General features: G+C 51.2%; 1 protein-coding gene across 1 annotated transcript in view; it reads right to left on the reverse strand.

Moving 5' to 3' along the window:
- TPO (thyroid peroxidase) overlaps positions 1-19,501 on the reverse strand; it is a 124,235-nt gene that overhangs the window by 31,764 nt on the left and 72,970 nt on the right. Inside the window, exons 10-13 of the mRNA XM_063713806.1 lie at positions 14,585-14,822; positions 12,501-12,709; positions 11,930-12,100; positions 4,612-4,743 (exon numbers count right to left, since the gene is read on the reverse strand). Of these exons, the coding sequence (XP_063569876.1) occupies positions 4,612-4,743; positions 11,930-12,100; positions 12,501-12,709; positions 14,585-14,822 (750 nt within the window). The remainder of the gene's footprint in view (positions 1-4,611; positions 4,744-11,929; positions 12,101-12,500; positions 12,710-14,584; positions 14,823-19,501) is intronic.

Consider the following 19,501-nt stretch of genomic DNA (forward strand, 5'->3'; position numbering starts at 1 on the left):
AACATTGATGCAAAAATCCTCAATAAAGTACTGGCAAACAGAATCCAGCAGCACATCAAAAAGCTTATCCACCATGATCAAGTGGGCTTCATCCCTGGGACGCAAGGCTGGTTCAACATATGCAAATCGATAAATGTAATCCAGCATATAAACAGAACCAAAGACAAAAACCACATGATTATCTCAATAGATGCAGAAAAGGCCTTTGACAAAATTCAACAACCTTCATGCTAAAAACTCTCAATAAATTAGGTATTGATGGGAAGTATCTCAAAACAAGAAGAGCTATCTATGACAAACCCACAGCCAATATCATACTGAATGGGCAAAAACTGGAAGCATTCCCTCTGAAAAGTGACACAAGACAGGGATGTCCTCTCTCACCACTCCTATTCAACATAGTGTTGGAAGTTCTGGCCAGGGCAATCAGGCAGGAGAAAGAAATAAAGGGTATTCAATTAGGAAAAGAGGAAGTCAAATTGTCCCTGTTTGCAGATGACGTGATTGTATATCTAGAAAACCCCATTGTCTCAGCCCCAAATTTCCTTAAGCTGATAAGCAACTTCAGCAAAGTCTCAGGATACAAAATCAAAGTACAAAAATCACAAGCATTCCTATACACCAATAACAGACAAACAGAGAGCCAAATCATGAGTGAACTCCCATTCACAATTGCTTCAAAGAGAATAAAATACCTAGGAATCCAACTTACAAGGGATGTGAAGGACTTCTTCAAGGAGAACTACAAACCACTGCTCAGTGAAATAAAAGAGGACACAAACAAATGGAAGAACATTCCATGCTCATGGGTAGGAAGAATCAATATCATGAAAATGGCCATACTGCCCAAGGTAATTTATAGATTCAATGCCATCCCCATCAAGCTACCAATGACTTTCTTCACAGAACTGGAAAAAACTACTTTAAAGTTCGTATGGAACCAAAAAAGAGCCCGCATTGCCAAGTCAATCCTAAGCCAAAAAAAAAAAAAAAAGTGGGAGGCATCACACTACCTGACTTCAAACTATACTACAAGCCTACAGTAACCAAAACAGCATGGTACTGGTACCAAAACAGAGATACAGACCAATGGAACAGGACAGAGCCCTCAGAAATAATGCCACATATCTACAACTATCTGATCTTTGACAAACCTGACAAAAACAAGCAATGGGGAAAGGATTCCCTATTTAATAAATAGTGCTGGGAAAACTGGCTAGCCATATGTAGAAAGCTGAAACTGGATCCCTTCCTTACACCTTATACAAAAATTAATTCAAGATGGATTAAAGACTGAAATGTTAGACCTAAAGCCATAAAAACCCTAGAAGAAAAACTAGGCAATACCATTCAGGACATAGGCATGGGCAAGGACTTCACGTCTAAGACACCAAAAGCAATGGCAACAAAAGCCAAAATTGACAAATGGGATCTAATTAAACTCAAGAGCTTCTGCACAGCAAAAGAAACTACCATCAGAGTGAACAGGCAACCTACAGAATGGGAGAAAATTTTTGCAACCTACTCATCTGACAAAGGGCTAATATCCAGAATCTACAAAGAACTCAAACAAATTTACAAGAAAAAAACAAACAGCCCCGTCAAAATTGGGCAAAGTATATGAATAGACACTTCTCAAAAGAAGACATTTATGCAGCCAAAAAACGCATGAAAAAATGCTCATCATCACTGGCCATCAGAGAAATGCAAATCAAAACCACAATGAGATACCATCTCACACCAGTTAGAATGGCAATCATTAAAAAGTCAGGAAACAACAGGTGCTGGAGAGGATGTGGAGAAATAGGAACACTTTTACACTGTTGGTGAGACTGTAAACTAGTTCAACCATTGTAGAAGTCAGTGTGGCGATTCCTCAGGGATCTAGAACTAGAAATACCATTTGACCCAGCCATCCCGTTACTGGGTATATACCGAAAGGATTATAAATCATGCTGCTACAAAGACACACGCACACCTATGTTTATTGCGGCACTATTCACAATATCAAAGCCTTGGAACCAACCCAAATGTCCATCAATGATAGACTGGATTAAGAAAATGTGGCACATATACACCATGGAATACTATGCAGCCATAAAAAATGATGAGTTCATGTCCTTTGTAGGGACGTGGATGAAGCTGGAAACCATCATTCTCAGCAAACTATTGCAAGGACAAAAAACCAAACACCACATGTTCTCACTCATAGGTGGGAATTGAACAATGAGAACACATGGACACAGGAAAGGGAACATCACACACCGGGGACTGTTGTGGGGTGGGGGGAGCGGGGAGGGATAGCATTAGGAGATATACCTAATGTAAATGATGAGTTAATGGGGGCAGCACACCAACATGGCACATGTATACATATGTAACAAACCTGCACGTTGTGCACATGTACCCTAAAACTTAAAGTATAATAATAATAAAATTTAAAAAAAAACTGCCAAAAAAAAAACCATGAATTTCTCCCCAACCCCTAAGTAAACAAATGGTTCCTTCACATGGACAGAGAGGGGAACAGCACACACCAGGGCCTATTGAGGGGTGGAGGATGAGGGGAGGAAACTTAGGGGATAGGTCAATAGGTGCAGCAAACCACGGTGGCACACGTATACCTATGTAACAAACCTGCATGTTCTTCACATCTTTTATCACTTTTTTTAAAAGAAATAAAGAAAAACAACAACAACAACAAAAAAGGAGTGGGGGTATGCCTGACATGGGGGTTGGGTTGGTGTACCTGACACAGGAGGGGGGTTGTGCTTGACACAGGATAGTGGGGTGTGCCTGACACGGGGTGGGGGGATGTGCCTGACACAGGAGGTGGGGTGTGCCTGACACAGGAGGTGGGGTGTGTCTGACACAGGCTGGTGGGGTGTGCCTGACATGGGGTGGGGGGATGTGCCTGACACAGGAGGGGGGGTGCACCTGACACGGGGGTGGGAGGGTGTGCCTGGCACAGGAGGGTGGGGTGTGCCTGACACAGGAGGTGGGGTGTGCCTGGCACAGGAGGGTGGGGTGTGCCTGACACAGGAGGGTGGGGTGTGCCTGACACAGGAGGTGGGGTGTGCCTGACACGGGTTGGGGTGTGCCTGACACAGGAGGTGGGGTGTGCCTGACACAGGAGGTGGGGTGTGCCTGACACAGGCTGGTGGGGTGTGCCTGACACAGGAGGTGGGGTGTGCCTGACACAGGAGGTGGGGTGTGCCTGACACAGGGGTTGGGGGTGTGTGCGTGACACAGGCTGGTGGGGTGTGCCTGACACGGGGGTGGGGGTGTGTGTCTGACACAGGAGGGTGGTATGTGCCTGACACAGGAGGGTGGGGTGTGCCTGACACAGGAGAGTGGGATGTGCCTGATATAGGATAGTGGGGTGCGCCTGACACAGGGTGGGGAGTGTGCCTGACACAGGAGGGGGGTGCGCCTGACACAGGAAGGGGGTGTATGCCTGACACAGGAGTGGGGGACGTGCCAGTCAGGCAGATGTAGCTTGAAAGCACCAGAAAGAGCATCCCCGGCCTCTGAAGGCCCCGGGCAGCCGCGTCCTGGCCATCGCTTTTCAGACTCACTTGCTTGATAACTGGCCTTGACCTTAGCCCTTGTGTCCTTCGCTGAGGAGCTGAGTTTCAGCAAGAATCCTATTATTCCAGTTTAGCAGAAGCCCCTTAATGCAGTTGAGTCATGAAGCATTTTGCACTGACTTCTCTCTGCCCTGGCTGGACGTCCCAGCTGCCTTTGCTGCATTTGGACCTTGCACTTGGCTCTTTCCCAAGACCTCACTCCCCTATGACAGTAGCTCAAAGGAAGTCTGTCTGTCACTCGAGTCGGTAAATAATTATTTTTCTATAAGAGCTGTAAGCCAAACTATTAACACAAATTCCCGGCCAGCTACGGAGTGGCTGTGTGACCAGGAGCGTCTCTCGCCCTCTCTTATCACTAGTATCCTCTTCTATAAAATGAAGATTAAAGATAGTGCTTACTTAACAGCCACAATTTTCAGGGGAGTAAATTCGTCAAAAGTTTGGGAGTAGCTGGCACCTGGCTTGGAGGCAGCGGTGAGGAAGACGCTGTCCCTGAGCTGAGTGCAGAGCTGGGGAACTGGGTAAGGCCATCCGAGGCGGATGTTGAGCACCCAGGCCCCATGCCGGGCGGGGACATCCGGAGGTGGAGGTGGGAGACAGGCAGGGAGCTGTGCTGCTGGCCCTGGTCAGGGTGCAGTCAGGTGCGTTTGGAGGGGGCCCAGAAGGAGGAGAGGTGATGGACGGGTCTGTAATGAATCCTGCCTGTTTCATAGGTTTTTTGTCTGGGGTGTAATCTAGGCTGGGTATACACCTGTGGGCCTTGTCTGGAAATGCATTCTGGCTGCCGCCCCCAGCCTCAGCGTGCACCGAGGGTCTCTGCACAGACAGCAGGCACACAAAGTGCATCCTCTGCCCCCAGCACAGCGCAGACGCCCCTCGGGCACCGTGGGCTTGGTGTCTTATTCATCTCCGCCCTTCCCAATCAAGATGGTGATTGACAGTTGCCTAACTTGAACACATTTTTCTTCATTTTACAAAAACTCGCAAATGGACAGACAGAGAGAGAGGGGAACAGCCTCACCTACGCAGGTTCTCCCATCGTCTCCTAACTCGTAGGGGTCCGCGCAGAGGCACTGGAAGCCGCCCTTGGTGTTTCTGCACCTCGCGGAGGCGTGGCAGGGGGGGTGGGCACCGTCTGCACACTCGTTCACATCTGCCAGACACGCAAGGCCACACACGTGAGAGGAAGCGGCTGTATCCCCTTCTCCCATGAGCGACCCCCATTCTGGGAGGTGCTTCTCTCTGGGGAGGTCAGCCCTTTGCCTGCCATCCCACCTGGTCTAGAGGGAACCGGGCACCACCTCTGCTGTTGTGTGGCCGCCCCCTGCTCCCGGCACATCCGAAAAGGTGATGAGGAGCAGACAGATGTGCGCTGGCCATGGGCTCTGAGCCTGCAGGGAGTCCACACACTGGGGCTCACTCAGGCCTGAGTCACAGGAGCCCTCCTGGAGGAAATTACGGTCTGCCTGGGATAGGGGAATGTGGAATGTGGCCAAGTGCAGGACACAGGGGCAGGAAGGGGCCAGGGTGAGGGTGGGGCAAGGTCTGCTTCACTCAGGCAGATGCTCCCAGCTGGCCCAGATGCTCCCAGCTGGCCGGCACGTCCTCTGAGAGCAAGGACTGGGGCCATCTGCCACTGCCAGTGAGGATGTGGCGTCCGCTCTTGCTCCCCCTGTACACGAATCCTACAACCTAGTACCTCATCCCCTAGGCTTATGTTTCCAGATAACCTGCTGTACATTTTGTTCAAATAATGTTCCTTTTCTGGCCAATTTTAGAAAACAAGCAGTAGCGTGTCACAGATCTGCTCTACATGCCCAGTGCACGTTCTCTAAATGGAACAGGTGCTGTTAGTGCTGGGGACACGAGCTCTTCCAGGAGCTGCTCTGTCTCGAGGGAACAGAGCTGGCCTGGGTGCAGCCTCTGCCGAGGGCCAGGCTGGGGGCAGCAACCTCCCTGCACTCCTGGGGCCCTGGTGCTGACGACACCCCCAGACAGAGCGAAGGCACTGGGAGAGGTGGAGGGACTCTCCCTAATCTCACCGCTGAGTGGAAGAGCCGGGGTCCACACAGGTCACAGGGTCTTGGCCCCCAACTCGGCCACCCCAGGACGATGAGAATGTGTGAACCTGGGCAGTGCTCAGGTGACCCAGTGCCAGAGACCCGTGAGGCCTTGAAGGCCACCTGGGGTGGTCTGCTGCCCACCTGCTCCCCAGGGTGAGGGGCTGCATTGGATGGGACTGCCCACTCCTAACCTGGGGGGAGGCTTGGCCCATGCTGGTTTTCTCAGTTACAGAATGGGTATCGTTATGTCGGCTGTGAAAAACGGGCATGGAATCAAAGACGATGCTTATGACAACTAGCAGGGTGTCGGGGATATCTCAGGCTTTCTAAATAGTACAGTCTTTAATAATGACATTATTGATAATGACAACCATTCTATAAGAGTATAAGAAGCCGGGTCCGGTAGCTCATGCCTGTAATCCCAGCACTTTGGGAGGCTGAGGTGGGTAGATCACCTGAGGTCAGGAGTTTGAACCCAGCCTGGCCAACATGGTGAAATTCCATCTCCACTAAAAATACAAAAATGAGCTGGGTGCAGTGGTGGGTGCCTATAATCCCAGCCACTCAGGAGGCTGAGGCAGGAGAATCACTTGAGCCCAGGAAGCGGAGGTTGCAGTGAACAGAGATTGCGCCACTGCACTCCAGCCTGGGTGACAGAGTGAGACTCTGTCTCAAAAAAATAAAAAGAAGTATAAGAAAAGGGTCAAGAAATTTCAAGGGATTGGAGCTATTGACTATCGGCTACTGTTAATTGTCTCTATCTTGCAGCAGCTATTAAAGTGTTTTATGTATAGGTAACCATGTCAAGGCTGTTAAACCTAGAAAGTCTTTCTTGGCTAAAGCTGCCCCTGGAACCAGCCCCTCCTGCATCCCGCTATGCAGAGTTGTGAAGCAACGGAGCTGTGTGAAGGCATCTGCAGCTGCCTTCACACAGCTACAAACAGTAGGGGAGTGTTTCCATCATGATCGCGTGAAAAATTAAAGTCATCACCCATGAACGCTGCAAGCCCATTTTCTCTTCATCCCTTGGGATGTGCGATGGGGTCCTCAGAATGGGAACAGCAGCCACCAACACATCCCTACATTCCTCTCGGGGAGTTCCCTTGGAGCAGCTTCTGCCCCCTCTCCTCACCCCATCCCTGCAGTTCAGACTCATCCTAGGTATAAATTCCCTGTGGCTGCCGGGAAAAATCATCACAAAGTGGATGGCTCCAAGCAACAGAAATGCATCCTCCAAGAGTTCTGGAGGTCACAGGTCTGAAATCAGGGTGTCGGCCGGGTGGTGCTCTCGGAGGGGGGGGGGTCCTTCCTGCATGCTCTGGCTCCTGGTGGGTCCTGGGGGGCCCATGCCTGGCAGATGCTTTGTTTCCATCCTGGGTCTTCACACAGTCCCGTCTCTCTGTGTCTTGTCTCCTCTTCCTATGAGGACACTGCGCATTGGAGCAGGATGCACCCAACAGCCTCATTTTAACTGGATGGCACCTGCAAAGGCCTTGCTTCTTCATCAGGCCACATGCAGATGTACACGGGGCTAGAACGTGAGCGTAGCTTTTTGGGGGCACGGTTTGGCCCACAACGCTCCACCCACGGTCAGTTTCTTCTAAGCAGAAGGCCCAGCCAGGGGCCAGCGCTGTGTAGGTCTCCTTCCCAGGATGGACAGGAAGGAGGGGGACAAATCGGCCCTGTCTGAAGAGCAGCGCTCCCGACAGAGGAGGAAACCAGCCTCAGCCGCAGTGTCCCCAGATACCAGGGCCACCTGCACAGAGGCCGAGGCTCTGCTCTCCGACTGCTTCGCCTTGAGTTTCAAGAAGAGCAGCCGTGGTGTCCAAACGTCTCCACGCGCAGTGAGTGCGCAGATGGCTGTGGCGTCCACAGTCTGCATGTGCAGTGAGCGCACAGATGTGCACAGATGTTTCCATTTCTCTAAGCAAATTAGTACCGGTTGCGAACTGTATTTTCCATAATACGCACAAAGCATGTATGTATATTCGTTTACTGCGTAACCTCCTGACAATAACTCATGGAAAAAGCCACTGACTCATAGCTTTTTATCTATTTGAAATTTGCAGCATGAAGGCACTCAGAGGAGACTCACTGCAATGCATTTGCCAGCTTTTTTTTTTTTTTTTTTTTTTTTTTGAGACGGAGTCTCACTCTGTTGCCCAGGCTGGAGTGTAGTGGTGCAATCTCGGCTCACTGAAACGTCCACCTCCCGGGTTCAAGCAATTCTCTTGCCTCAGCCTCCTGGGTAGCTGGGATTACAGGTGCCCACCACCATGCCCGGCTAATTTTTCTTCTTTGTATTTTTAGTATAGATGGGGTTTCACCATCTTGGCTAGGCTGGTGTTGAACTCCTGACTTCATGATCCACCCGCCTCAGCCTCCCAAAGTGCTGGGATTACAGGCATAAGCCACCACACCCGGCCTTAATATCAAGTTTTTATGTGAATGAGTTTGAGTGAATAAGTAGAATTTGAATAAAGAGCAGCAAATACTATTTGTTTTTCTGTATCAAATATTCAGTCAAGCCCGTAGCCTTCCTTTCTGTAGCCGCAGATGTGTTGATGAAGTTTCACTGAGGATCTCCTTGAGTGCTTATATTCTTATCAATTTACCATAAACGTAAAGTTTCCTGTCTGTTATACTTGAGTTTTTTCCCTTGTGATTCTTGATTTTGAAACTTCTAGTGCAGGGAACAGCTGTGGTAAAAATATCTGTGCACATGCATTTGTACCAGATTTTTGAGTTTTGTCATTTATTTCTAAGATATATTTTAATTATAGATGTGATAAAACAAACAAACAAAAAAAGAGTTGTATCGATGAAGGTTAGCAATTTCTCCTCCCTGTCCCCATCTCAGGCTGCCAAGGTCTCCAGTATTAACAGGTTCTGGAGCAGAGCCTAGCGCTCCCCTCACATTCGGGAGGACACTCATCAAAGTAATATATGTGCCTATGGCCCACTGCTTTAAAAAAAACCTGAACAGATTCCCAATGCACACATTGCTGTGTAGCTTACATGCTTATTGAGTGACATGTCACCAACACTCTTCCAAGTCAACAGACACCCTGCTAACTGTGCAGTGTGATTGTTCTGGGTGCGGCTGTCCCAGCATTCAGAACACGGCTCCTGAGCACTCACGGTGTTAATATCAACAGGCCTGCACCCCGCTGTTTGTACTGTGCATTTATAACTAATTTAAATCAATGCCTTATTCCTGTCCTCATTTCACATTTGAAAACGTGGAGGCACACAGAGGCTCAGCAATTCTGGGAGACAGATTAAATGGCTACTGAAATGTCTGTGGCAGGAGAACATGAAGTTGGGCCAAGTTAGTGAACTAGATAGAGAAGACAGGATGAGTTAGGATTGGCCGATGGGTGTCTCAGACCTTCACATACACAGTCTAATGGGGTCTTGTGAAGAGTGTGGATTCTGATTCAGGGATTGTGGTGGCCCCAGACGCTGCAGGTGTAATAAGCTCCTTGGTGATGATGTTGCTGCAACCAGGGAGACCACCAGGAGCACTGGCTGCTGTGCACGGACCATGCTGAGAAACGCTCCTGTACCCTGGGGAGCACCCAGACTGGTTCAGAAATAGTCCTTCTTACAATGGATCTTAACTTCAGACAGCTGTTAATTGTTGGACTAAAAATCAAGGAAGATAAATGAAAAGATTTCAAGAACAGAAGAGTGATTTTGATGGCATAGGATGGTCTACAGGAGACTGGAGGAGCATTCCTCATTTAGGAGACAGATGAGCAACGTCCCAGGCAGAAGGTCAGAGGGCAGGTGGAAGGTCAGAGGGCATGCGCACAGGGGGCAGCTCCACACAGGCAGGTTGTAGGACTCCAGCAGTCTCCCTTCCTGATCGACTCTAAGGTCTCACCCATCTTTTATTTGCACCTTGAAGATCCCTGTGAGTAGCACTTTGGGGTCATTCATTCATACTTAAAATGAAGCTAAAATGGACACGTGAAACGTCTGGGTATTTGGGCAAGGAAAGGCGCAGATGTACAGTGAAATGCACCATAGGAAGGCTTGTTAACATAGAACACGCAATGTGCTACGCCCTGAAGCACCTGCCATCAATTCCTTAACTGTAATGCCAACATGGAAAACCAGGAATCGTGGGTGAAGTGGCCATTTCAAGTTTGTGCAGTCTCTAAGCCAAGGGAACAGGAAAACCTTGCGATTCGTGATCCTTTTGTCACTGAAGGGTCAGCGGCAGAACCTATGGCCAGGAGTCGTGCAATAGTGTTAATAGCAACCACGAGTTTACACAGATGTCATCACCCGACAGAGTAGTTGTGTTTCTGTCACCGAGGCTTCTGGAAAGTTCTCTGGGAGAAACATCCTGGTCTGCTGTTCTCTGGGGCATTGTCTAATCTCTGGGTGACTTCCTTGTACACTGTCATTCATGACCAATCCCAAAATGCAGCAGGGAAGCACGTCTGCAAATCTGGCATTGTGGAATTAACAGTTTAAACAGAGGGTTTCCAGCCCAGGCTGCTGGTTTCCAGAGATGACACCCTCCCTCACCTATGTAGCAGGCCTCTGTCCTATCTATGCCCAGGCAGCTCCTTGTGCCATTAGTGAGTTTGAAAGTTATTTCTGAGGCACCGTTCCCCAGGCCAGCTTTGTTTCTTCCTCTCCTCATCCCTTCTCTCCTCTCCTAACGGGAAGGTGGCTCCCGGGAGGGCACCTGAGACCACAGCCTTGGCGGGAGCCGCACCCCTACCTGACCCCTGCCACAGCACTGAGTCCTGGTGGGTCTCTGGTGCACACAGGGTCTCAGCCTCTCCCTTTATGACTGAGGGTCTGGAAGCAGTTGACCACTGCAACCCTTCAAGGAGAAACATTTTGGACTTTCAAAATTGAAATGGAAATTTTGTTGTTGTGCTAAATTATACATAATGTAAAATTTACCACCTCAGCCATTTGTAAATGAACAGTTCAATGGCATTGAGCACACTGACCTTGTGCAACTTATCACACCCATCCCCCTCCAGGCCGTTTTTTTTTTTTTTTTTTTTTTTGGTAGAAATGGGGTTTCACTATTTTTCTCAGGCTGGTCTTGAACTCCTGGCCTCAAAGGATTCTTTCACCTGGGTCTCCCAAAGCACTGGCTCCAGGACTCTTTCATCTTCTGAAAACTCTGAGAAAACTGAAAACTGTGGACTTTGCTAGTATTTCTGCTTGCAAACCAGCCAGATTCGCACACGAGACCATCTCTTTCTTCTGCAGTCTAGGTAAGTGCAGCAGGTAGCTCACAGGAGGCTGTGAGTCTGATGCCAATTTCCCTCCCCTAAAGTGCAGTCCCTGAAGGCAGCTGGTTGGCCTTCTAAAGATTGCTGGTGTCATCTGAGCAACCTTCCTCCGAGAACAGCAGCCATTCCTGCTCCTGCCTGCCCTGACCCCACTGTCCCATGAGACCAGAACCAGCGGTCCAGGTTTTGTTGCAGGGCATTTCTGAAGTAGTTGGGGGACGCAAGCTGCTCTGACAGGAAGCCCCAGCCTCAGGAGTTGCACCCAGAGGGCTCTGTCTCAGAACAGTCAGATGGGGACTCTTATTCTGCTGCTCCCCACAGAGGGACCCCAGTACACGGCTCTTCCCCCGGGAGGCTCTGTTGTCTAGCACATGTTCTCCCAGGTGCCCTGGGCTGACGCCCGCTCAAGCCAGGCGCATGGGAGGAGCAGGTGGAGGTGGCCCATGGCTGTCTTGCCTTGTGGGCTGAAAGGTGCCTCCCCATCCTGCTCTCAAATTACCGCCGGGAGGCCACACCTGTCCACACCTAAACATGCGGGAGGCTGGGAGTGGAACCCAGTGGCTGGAGGAGGACCAGGCACGGGCTTGGGAATCAGCCACGGGCTTGGGAATCAGCCACCTGTAGGAGGTGGAGGTGGAGGCAAGCCTTACTCTATGGGTTCCTGGAGTGGAGACGTTTGCTGCTGTGTTCCCTTTGAGAAAGCGCCCCTGTGAGTTCACCACAACTTTGCCTGGAACTCACGGACTCCCCTCTCTCTTCCCTCACCGGTGACCCCATTGGTCACGATTCCATGTGCCTGTCCTGAGGCCTCACTACCTAGAAAGAGGCCAGCTGGGAACATGGCCAGCCAAGGGGAGAGCCCTTGCTTTCTATCCCCAAATTGCTCCTGGGAAGATAACAGTTTGAGAAGCACCTTTTGGCAAAGAAATTTTCAAAGACATTGCATTGTTAATTTATATCGGAAACATGCAGATGTTTTGTAATTGTCATTGAAGAAAGGACTGACCTTTGCAGAGGGGAGGCTGGAAATCCCATCCTTCCTGGGTGCAAGTGAGCTGCTCCCGGCCTTGGAGCTCATACCCATGCCAGCAGGAATACACCAGCATGCGCCTCCCAGACTCCTCACAGTGCACAAAGTCCCCATTCTCCACGTTCTCTGGGAAGCCACACTTGTCGTCTATGAAATGTGGACAGGTTGACATGTAGTCAAACTACGAGAAAAGAAAACCACACACCAATGTCCCTGTCACGGGTGCGCTTGGGCCCTGGAGAGGCTGGTGCCGAGGCCGGGGAGCCCTGCTGTGGTCACTCACTGAGCACCCACGCAGCACACACAGCCACTTCCCAGCTCGGGCCCCGTTGGCTCCCTTTCTCTAGGCCTCCAGTTCCTTTCTCACTAGTGGTGAAGGGTCCTGCCCCGCCCCGCCCCGCCCCGGGAGCTCCCCTGAGGGTGTAAGGCAGGGTGTTGACACTATTTTCTAAACAGTGAAAAGTTAAAATCAGCTCCTGGGGAAGATAAGCTTTGTTTGATGAGATGCACGTGCTGTAAGGTGGTGTGAGAAGAGACCAAACGTCACCTTGAGGAAAGGTTTCCCTCCAGGCCTCCAGGTTCATGCCAGGGATGCTGTCACAAGACTCAAAGTCTTCGGGGAATTTTCCAACTTGGAAGGCGTCCACGGGCACCCTGGTGAGGCCGGTGTTGTCACAGATGACCCGAGATAGGGAGTGCTTCTCCAGCTCATGCCTCTGTGCATCCGTGAAGACGTGGCTGTTCTCCCACCAAAACCTCCAGAGAAGGAGACAGTGAGTAAGGTCACAGTGCATGGAGAACCCCCAGGGCAGGCACTCAGGACCAGCCGCCCACTGCTGTGTGCTGCCAGCCTCTGCTGCAGCATCTGCCCAGACCCCCAGCACCTGGGGCCGCGCAGGTGCAGGTGCTGAAGACCTGAAGGAGACCCTGTGGTGTCTGCCCAGACCCCCGAGCACCCGGGATCACTCAGGTGCAGGTGCTGAGGACCTGAAGGAGACGTGGAGGGGCAGCACAGTGTACACCTGGCTGTCTGAACGAGCGGCCTCAGACGGAAGAGGGGCTCAGAGCCACTTTGCTTGTTGGCTATGAGCATCTATTTTGCTACATTGCTGTTATCTGGGGTGTACTGCTGTGTTTAAAAACAAGAATGATGACAGTAAATTCAGCTATTTTAGAGGGTGCTGCTATTCTGAAGTCAACATGCCCTGCACGGTCTCTCTACCTTCAGCTTCTTCCTCCAGGCCATGATTAATCAAGAAAATTGCAATGTTGAAGAAATGAAGTCCCACTTTCCTCTCAAAATATGAAAATGGTTGCCAAAGCCCCAATAGTTCCCGGCCTGAATGCCGTAAAGCATGCATCTCCCATGTGCATCTCCCCTGCCACATAAAGCTCTTCTGCTTCCCATCATGGGGATGGATTCCTCTTAGAATATGAAAAAGAGGCCCCACTATACATAAGTTAATTGATCCCATTTTTGCATTGGGGAGATATCTGGTCATAAATACACAGGATGAGAAATTGGGGGTACCACCCTAGGAATCTGCCAGCTGCCTCTGCACTGATTTCAGATGGAGCTTCAGCCACAGGTGGCATAAAAGACGCATGGGAGACACACGTATGGGGCAAGTTGGCGAAATCTTCCCCTTCTGAGCAAGTGGCTTCCCATGTCCCAGAGAATTCCAAACCACATGTTTGCTGAAGACACAGCTATGAGGGAGACAAGTTCTCCTGGTGATTTCTCCTCAGGTGTTCGTAGCTCTTTGAAATGCTGCATCTCAGAAATTAGAGATAAAAGTCACACTGGGGAAAGGAAAGGAGCCCCAGCGTGTGGCAGGTGCACTCTCTGGGAAGAACACAGATCCTTTACAACAATAATCTGACCTCAGCACAGTGACTACCAAAAATAGAGAGATAATTGGATAGGTAGGGATGTCTTTAAAAGCAAAAGAAAACGTTTTCCCATTGTTTTTGTCTGTGTTGTTCCAAAATCCTAACACTGGTATCCTGTGCACCTGCTTTTACGGGGGGCATGCACTCAGAGTCAGACGGGAACAGGACCTGGCTCTGACTCCCTCCAGTACAAACCTCCAAATTCTAGGTTGAACTTGAGGAGGGAGCAGACATGTATGAGGCAGGCAAAGTGGGACCTCAGCTTTCTGCTACCGGCAACCATCTGCTATCTGTAGGTGGGGGCTGGGAAGGCCTGTCTAGCCCGGAGGCATCCATGAGCACCCGGCATGGCCTGTGTCTGCGCCTGAGTCACTGTCCACCTCTGCACTTTCCTGCGCGTTGTCAAGGGACTTGGGGGATGGGATGCAGTCTCCGGGCTGTCACGATTGTGTCACAATTTGTTTTTGTTAGGTGCCTGCTTGCTCTTGTGGTTGGATCTAGGAAAAATCAGCGCTAGCTCCCATTCTAAGTGCCACGTGCTTTGTAGTTGCTTCATTGTTATAAAAATACTGTTCTAGGTTAAGGAAGCTATGGGTGGGAGAAACAACCCAACCAGGCTTACGTGAATTGAATGGTGGAGCCGGAATTTGAATGCAGGTCTGGCTGGCTTCAGAACCAACGCAGTCCACCTGCCTCTGTGCAGAACGTGAAGGAAGATGGCTCTGGATAGGAACCTACCAGTCACCGTCCCGCAGAGCCTTCATCTGCTTCCCAATGAGACAGGCAAACAGGGGCCCTGTCCGAGCCCTGGGGAGGAAGTTTTCAGCTAAGCCTCCCAGCCAGACATCGATGTTGTCAGGATGCTTGTACAAGTCCAGGATCTTGTCGGCCACGCTCCTGCTGGCAATGGCTGTGCTCAGGTCAGCGGGGGTCTCCAGGCGAGGCAGGCCACAGAACTCCCTCCACTCATTGTAACCTGCACAGGGGAGAGGCTGCAGGGTTTCTCTCACAGACCTGAACCTTCGTTCAGCCCATCTCACTCATGCCATGGTCCCCGAGACTGGAAGCGCATCAGGGCAGGGTCCTGTCCCACCCTGTGACACTGCCCGGCAGTTTTCCAGGCTAGGATGTTCCAGCTCGGACGCCAGGCAGAGTCCTGTCCCACCCTGTGACACTGCCCGGCAGTTTGCCAGGCTAGGATGTTCCAGCTCGGACGCCAGAGCTCTTTTTGCTGGTTTGTTCATAAAGGAGCTGGAGACAGCAAGAATGCTGAGTCCACGACATCTAAGTGCATTCCTGTTATCGCCCAGCCTGCAGTTAGTTCTCGCCTCTGCAGGGCAACCGAGACAGCTCTGCACCCTCTTCAGAGTTTGCCTCCCACAGTGACATCAGGAGCACACACAGAAGCCAGCACGCCACCCCCCTCCTCTCTCTCTCTCTGTCTCTCTCTCTCTCACACACACACACACACACACACACACACGCACACACAAATATCTTTATCTGTCTGGCCAGTCATCTCCATATTGAAGACTGGAGATCTTTTCTTGCTGGGAACCCTGGTGAATACCTGGCCTCTCTTCTCACTCCTCCTCCTGCTCGCTGACCCACGCCTGAGCTGCTCCCTGCCCAGGCCCCCATCCATGGTCTGACTCCGGCTGCGCCTTTGCCTGACACTCGTACCCCTCCCTGTGCCCACCTCCTCACATCCGCCTTCGTCCCTCATCCACTCCTCTTGGTTCAGCTGTCGCCTCCTCCAGAAGCGCTCCCTCCTCAAAGATGGGCGACCCTCACTCCCGCGGGGTCTGATCAGAGCGCCGCTGTCTCTGCTCATCCACCCGTCCCGTGTGGTGCTTTAGCTAAGACTGTCCGGTTCTACTCTCAGCGCCCTGCCCACAGCAGGCTCCCAGCAGAAGTCCCGGACAAGCGCACGCACAGCAACATGTGAGCACTGGGCCAGTTCCCCCCAGGGGCAGTGAGGCTTTCATGGGACAGAAGGTTGGGCCTTGTGGTGTCTCATGTTTAGACCAAACAGAACTGGGAGAAATAGCCAGGCATCCTCCAGTTAGTCTGGGAAGGGGATGCCCATGTGATAAACAGACTCGTGGAGCCAAGGGGTGGGAACAACTTGGAAGAAGACAGATTGGAAGAATGGACAAAGTGAAAGAGGAAGGCATGAGTGAGATTCAAAATCTGAGCTTCTAGAGGCCAGGTGCGGTGGCTCACGCCTCTAATTCCAGCACTTTTGGAGGCCGAGGTGGGCGGATTGCCTGAGGTCAGGAGTTTGAGACCAGCCTGGCCAACATGGTGAAACTCCATCTCCACTAAAAATACAAAAATTAGCTTGGCGTGGTGGCGGGTGCCTGTAATCCCAGCTACTCGGGAGGCTGGGGCAGGAGAATTGCTTGAACCTGGGAGGCGGAGGTTGCAGTGAGCCGAGATCACCCCATTGCTCTCCAGCCTGGGTGACAAGAGTGAGACTTCGTCTGAAAAAAACAAAACACACACACACACAAAACCCCTGAGCTTTTAGAAAACTGCTGTCAGGTGCCATTGAGTCCATTTCTTAAAAGGTGGCTCCCTGGTTTGCCGTCAGGAGGAACAAGTGTGTGTCTGACTCTTGTGCTCCTAGAGTCACCCCCCTTGGCTGGCCCCGTAGCCCTGGTGCTTCTACATCTGGCAAGGGTTCCCCCGAGCCCCCGTGAGAAGCTGCGCTGCCTCAGCCTGACTCCTGCTGTCCGCAGTGGGCTCTGCCGCCCTGTGATCTGCAGAAACCACTCTCGTTTTCTGTCTCCGCATGGGCCATCCCAGCCCTCTCATCAAAGCCACCAGGAAGTGCTTTGCCCCGTCAAGAGGCACCTGTGTCTCTCCACCTCAGCGCCTCCAACAAAATTTCATCTTTATCACCCAATCTACTTTAGCCTAGACCATCCCAAACATACCCCACAAATTTCTCAACTCCGGGAATAGGTAACCTGTAGACACTTGGTTTATGTAGAAAACAGACGCCCATTGCTTGCCACAGGGCTTGGGGGACACAGCAGTTATTTCATTAAATATTTACTAAAAGAATGCAGTTATTTTCAGACTAATGAGAAACCAAAATAATGAGCAAATTAAAGTTCTCAAATAAGGAGAGAAAGTTTCTATGTAGTCAATTTAGACCACTGTCAAACTGTTCTAAGTAGTCCAAAATAATTAAAACATTTCTAATACCTGTGAGAGATGGAAATCTTAATTTTAAAAAGAAAAAACAATGAAGTTAGAAGGGTATTTTCCTTTCTTATTGCTCTAAGAGGAAACATATTTGCATCTTTTTCCAACTCTAGAGGGAAAATGTGCAAGGCCTGGGAAGGAGGTAAAGACATGGAGGCTGAAGCTCATCACAGCTCCAGAGGCCGCAGAGCCCGGAACAAACATCACTTCAGATGTCCCTGCCTGTGGGAGACACCACAGAAACGGGAATGCAAAAAAAGTGTTTTGTTTTTTTGACTGAGTCTTGCTGTGTCACCCAGGCTGGAGTGCAAAGGCATGATCTCAGCTCACTGCAACCTCCGCCTCCTGGGTTCAAGCAATTCTCCTACCTCAGCCTCTCAAGTAGCTGGGATTACAGGTGTCTGCCACCACGCCCAGCTGATTTTTTGTATTTTTAGTAGAGACAGGGTTTCACCATCTGGCCAGGCTGGTCTTGAACTCCTGAACTCGTGATCTGCCCGCCTCAGCCTCCCAAAGTGCTGGGATTACAGGCGTGAGCCACCGTGCCCAGCAGCAAAAAAGTGTTTTGGGGAAGGTTGTACATTTTATATTCCCCGTAAAGTACAACAAAAGATTTCAGGGCGTAGTGGAAATCATCATCACAGCTCAGCTTGCTGAGACATGAGCGTTTCTCTTTTATCTAATTTATCCTCAGATCTAACTGATCAGATCTAATGAAGCCTCTGCCAGGTTTGTGGCCTTTCTGGTGCATCGATGCCTCCAGTTGCTGGAATGCAGACCTGGGGAAGTTGCCTAAACTGTCTGTGCTTCAGTCTCTCGATCCATCTCTTAGAAAGTGATTGCAGTCCGGCCTTCTACGGTGGCTGGGGTATAGAGTGCTAACACATGCAGTGGGCTTCGAACTGCAGGCTGCAGGGACCCACGTGTGGCAGCTCTTACACTGCTGTGTCATGACTCCTCCCGTGTGGGACCCACGTGGCAGCTCTTACACTGCCGTGTCATGACTCCTCCTGTGTGGGACCCACGTGGCAGCTCTTACACTGCTGTGTCATGACTCCTCCCGTGTGGGACCCACGTGGCAGCTCTTACACTGCTGTGTCATGACTCCTCCTGTGTGGGACCCACGTGGCAGCTCTTACACTGCTGTGTCATGACTCCTCCTGTGTGGGACCCACGTGGCAGCTCTCACACTGCTGTGTCATGACTCCTCCCGTGTGGGACCCACGTGTGGCAGCTCTCACACTGCTGTGTCATGACTCCTGCTGTGTGGGACCCACGTGGCAGCTCTTACACTGCTGTGTCATGACTCCTCCTGTGTGGGACCCACACGTGGCAGCTGTGTCATGACTCCTCCTGTGTGGGACCACGTGTGGCAGCTCTTATGCTGCTGTGTCAGGACTTCTCCTTGTGGGACCCACGTGGCAGCTCTTACACTGCTGTGTCATGACTCCTCCTGTGTGGGACCCACGTGGCAGCTGTGTCATGACTCCTCCTGTGTGGGACCACGTGTGGCAGCTCTTATGCTGCTGTGTCATGACTCCTCCTTGTGGGACCCATGTGGCAGCTCTTACACTGCTGTGTCATGACTCCTCCTGTGTGGGACCCACACGTGGCAGCTCTTATGCTGCTGTGTCATGACTCCTCCTTGTGGGACCCACGTGGCAGCTCTTACACTGCTGTGTCATGACTCCTCCTGTGTGGGACACACGTGGCAGCTCTCACACTGCTGTGTCATGACTCCTGTGTGCTCACATCAAGCACTCTCGTGTGTGCGTCCCTGATGCTCAAACGTGAGGTTGACTCCACTGTCCTGGGTGCTCAGGGGAGGAACTGGGAACCACATAGGTTAATTAGGAGATTCATCCAAAATTGAACTCCTCAGGTCCAATCCCAGGTCTTCTGAACACAAGTCGGGCTGTGTGCTAGTCTTACTCCTGTTCCCTTCCCGCTAGGCCCTTCTGTCCTTGTCACTGTTTATTTGTGCAAACATTCATTCATTCATTCATTCAGTGAGGGTTCCCAAGTGCCTGCTCTGTGCCAGTTGACGGTTCTGGGTGCTAGCGACTCCAGCCCTGAAACACAGCCCTTCCTCTTGGGCTTACGATCTACGGGGGGACCTACAGGCCAGTGGGAACGTGGGTTTTCACCTTTGGCCACATTTCAGTTGGTGAAAAGTGAAGCAGAGGAAGGTGGGGGTTGTGAGAGCCAGGAAGGGGTCGCCCGCTCTCTGGCGCTGTTAGCTCGGGGAAGTCAGCAGTGGGAACATGAGGAGATCAAGCTGTGGGGCCTGAGCAGGGCCAGTAGCAAAGGGGGTCCCAGCCAGAGGCAAGCCATGTGCAGGCATGTGCTGGGTATGTGCTGGGCATGTGTGGGCGTGTGCTGGGTATGTGCTGGGCATGTGCGGGTGTGTGCTGGGCATGTGCGGGCGTGTGCTGGGTA

This window comes from Pongo abelii, chromosome 12 (assembly GCF_028885655.2).
Source record: "Pongo abelii isolate AG06213 chromosome 12, NHGRI_mPonAbe1-v2.0_pri, whole genome shotgun sequence".
In the NCBI taxonomy this organism is placed as follows: Eukaryota; Metazoa; Chordata; class Mammalia; order Primates; family Hominidae; genus Pongo; species Pongo abelii.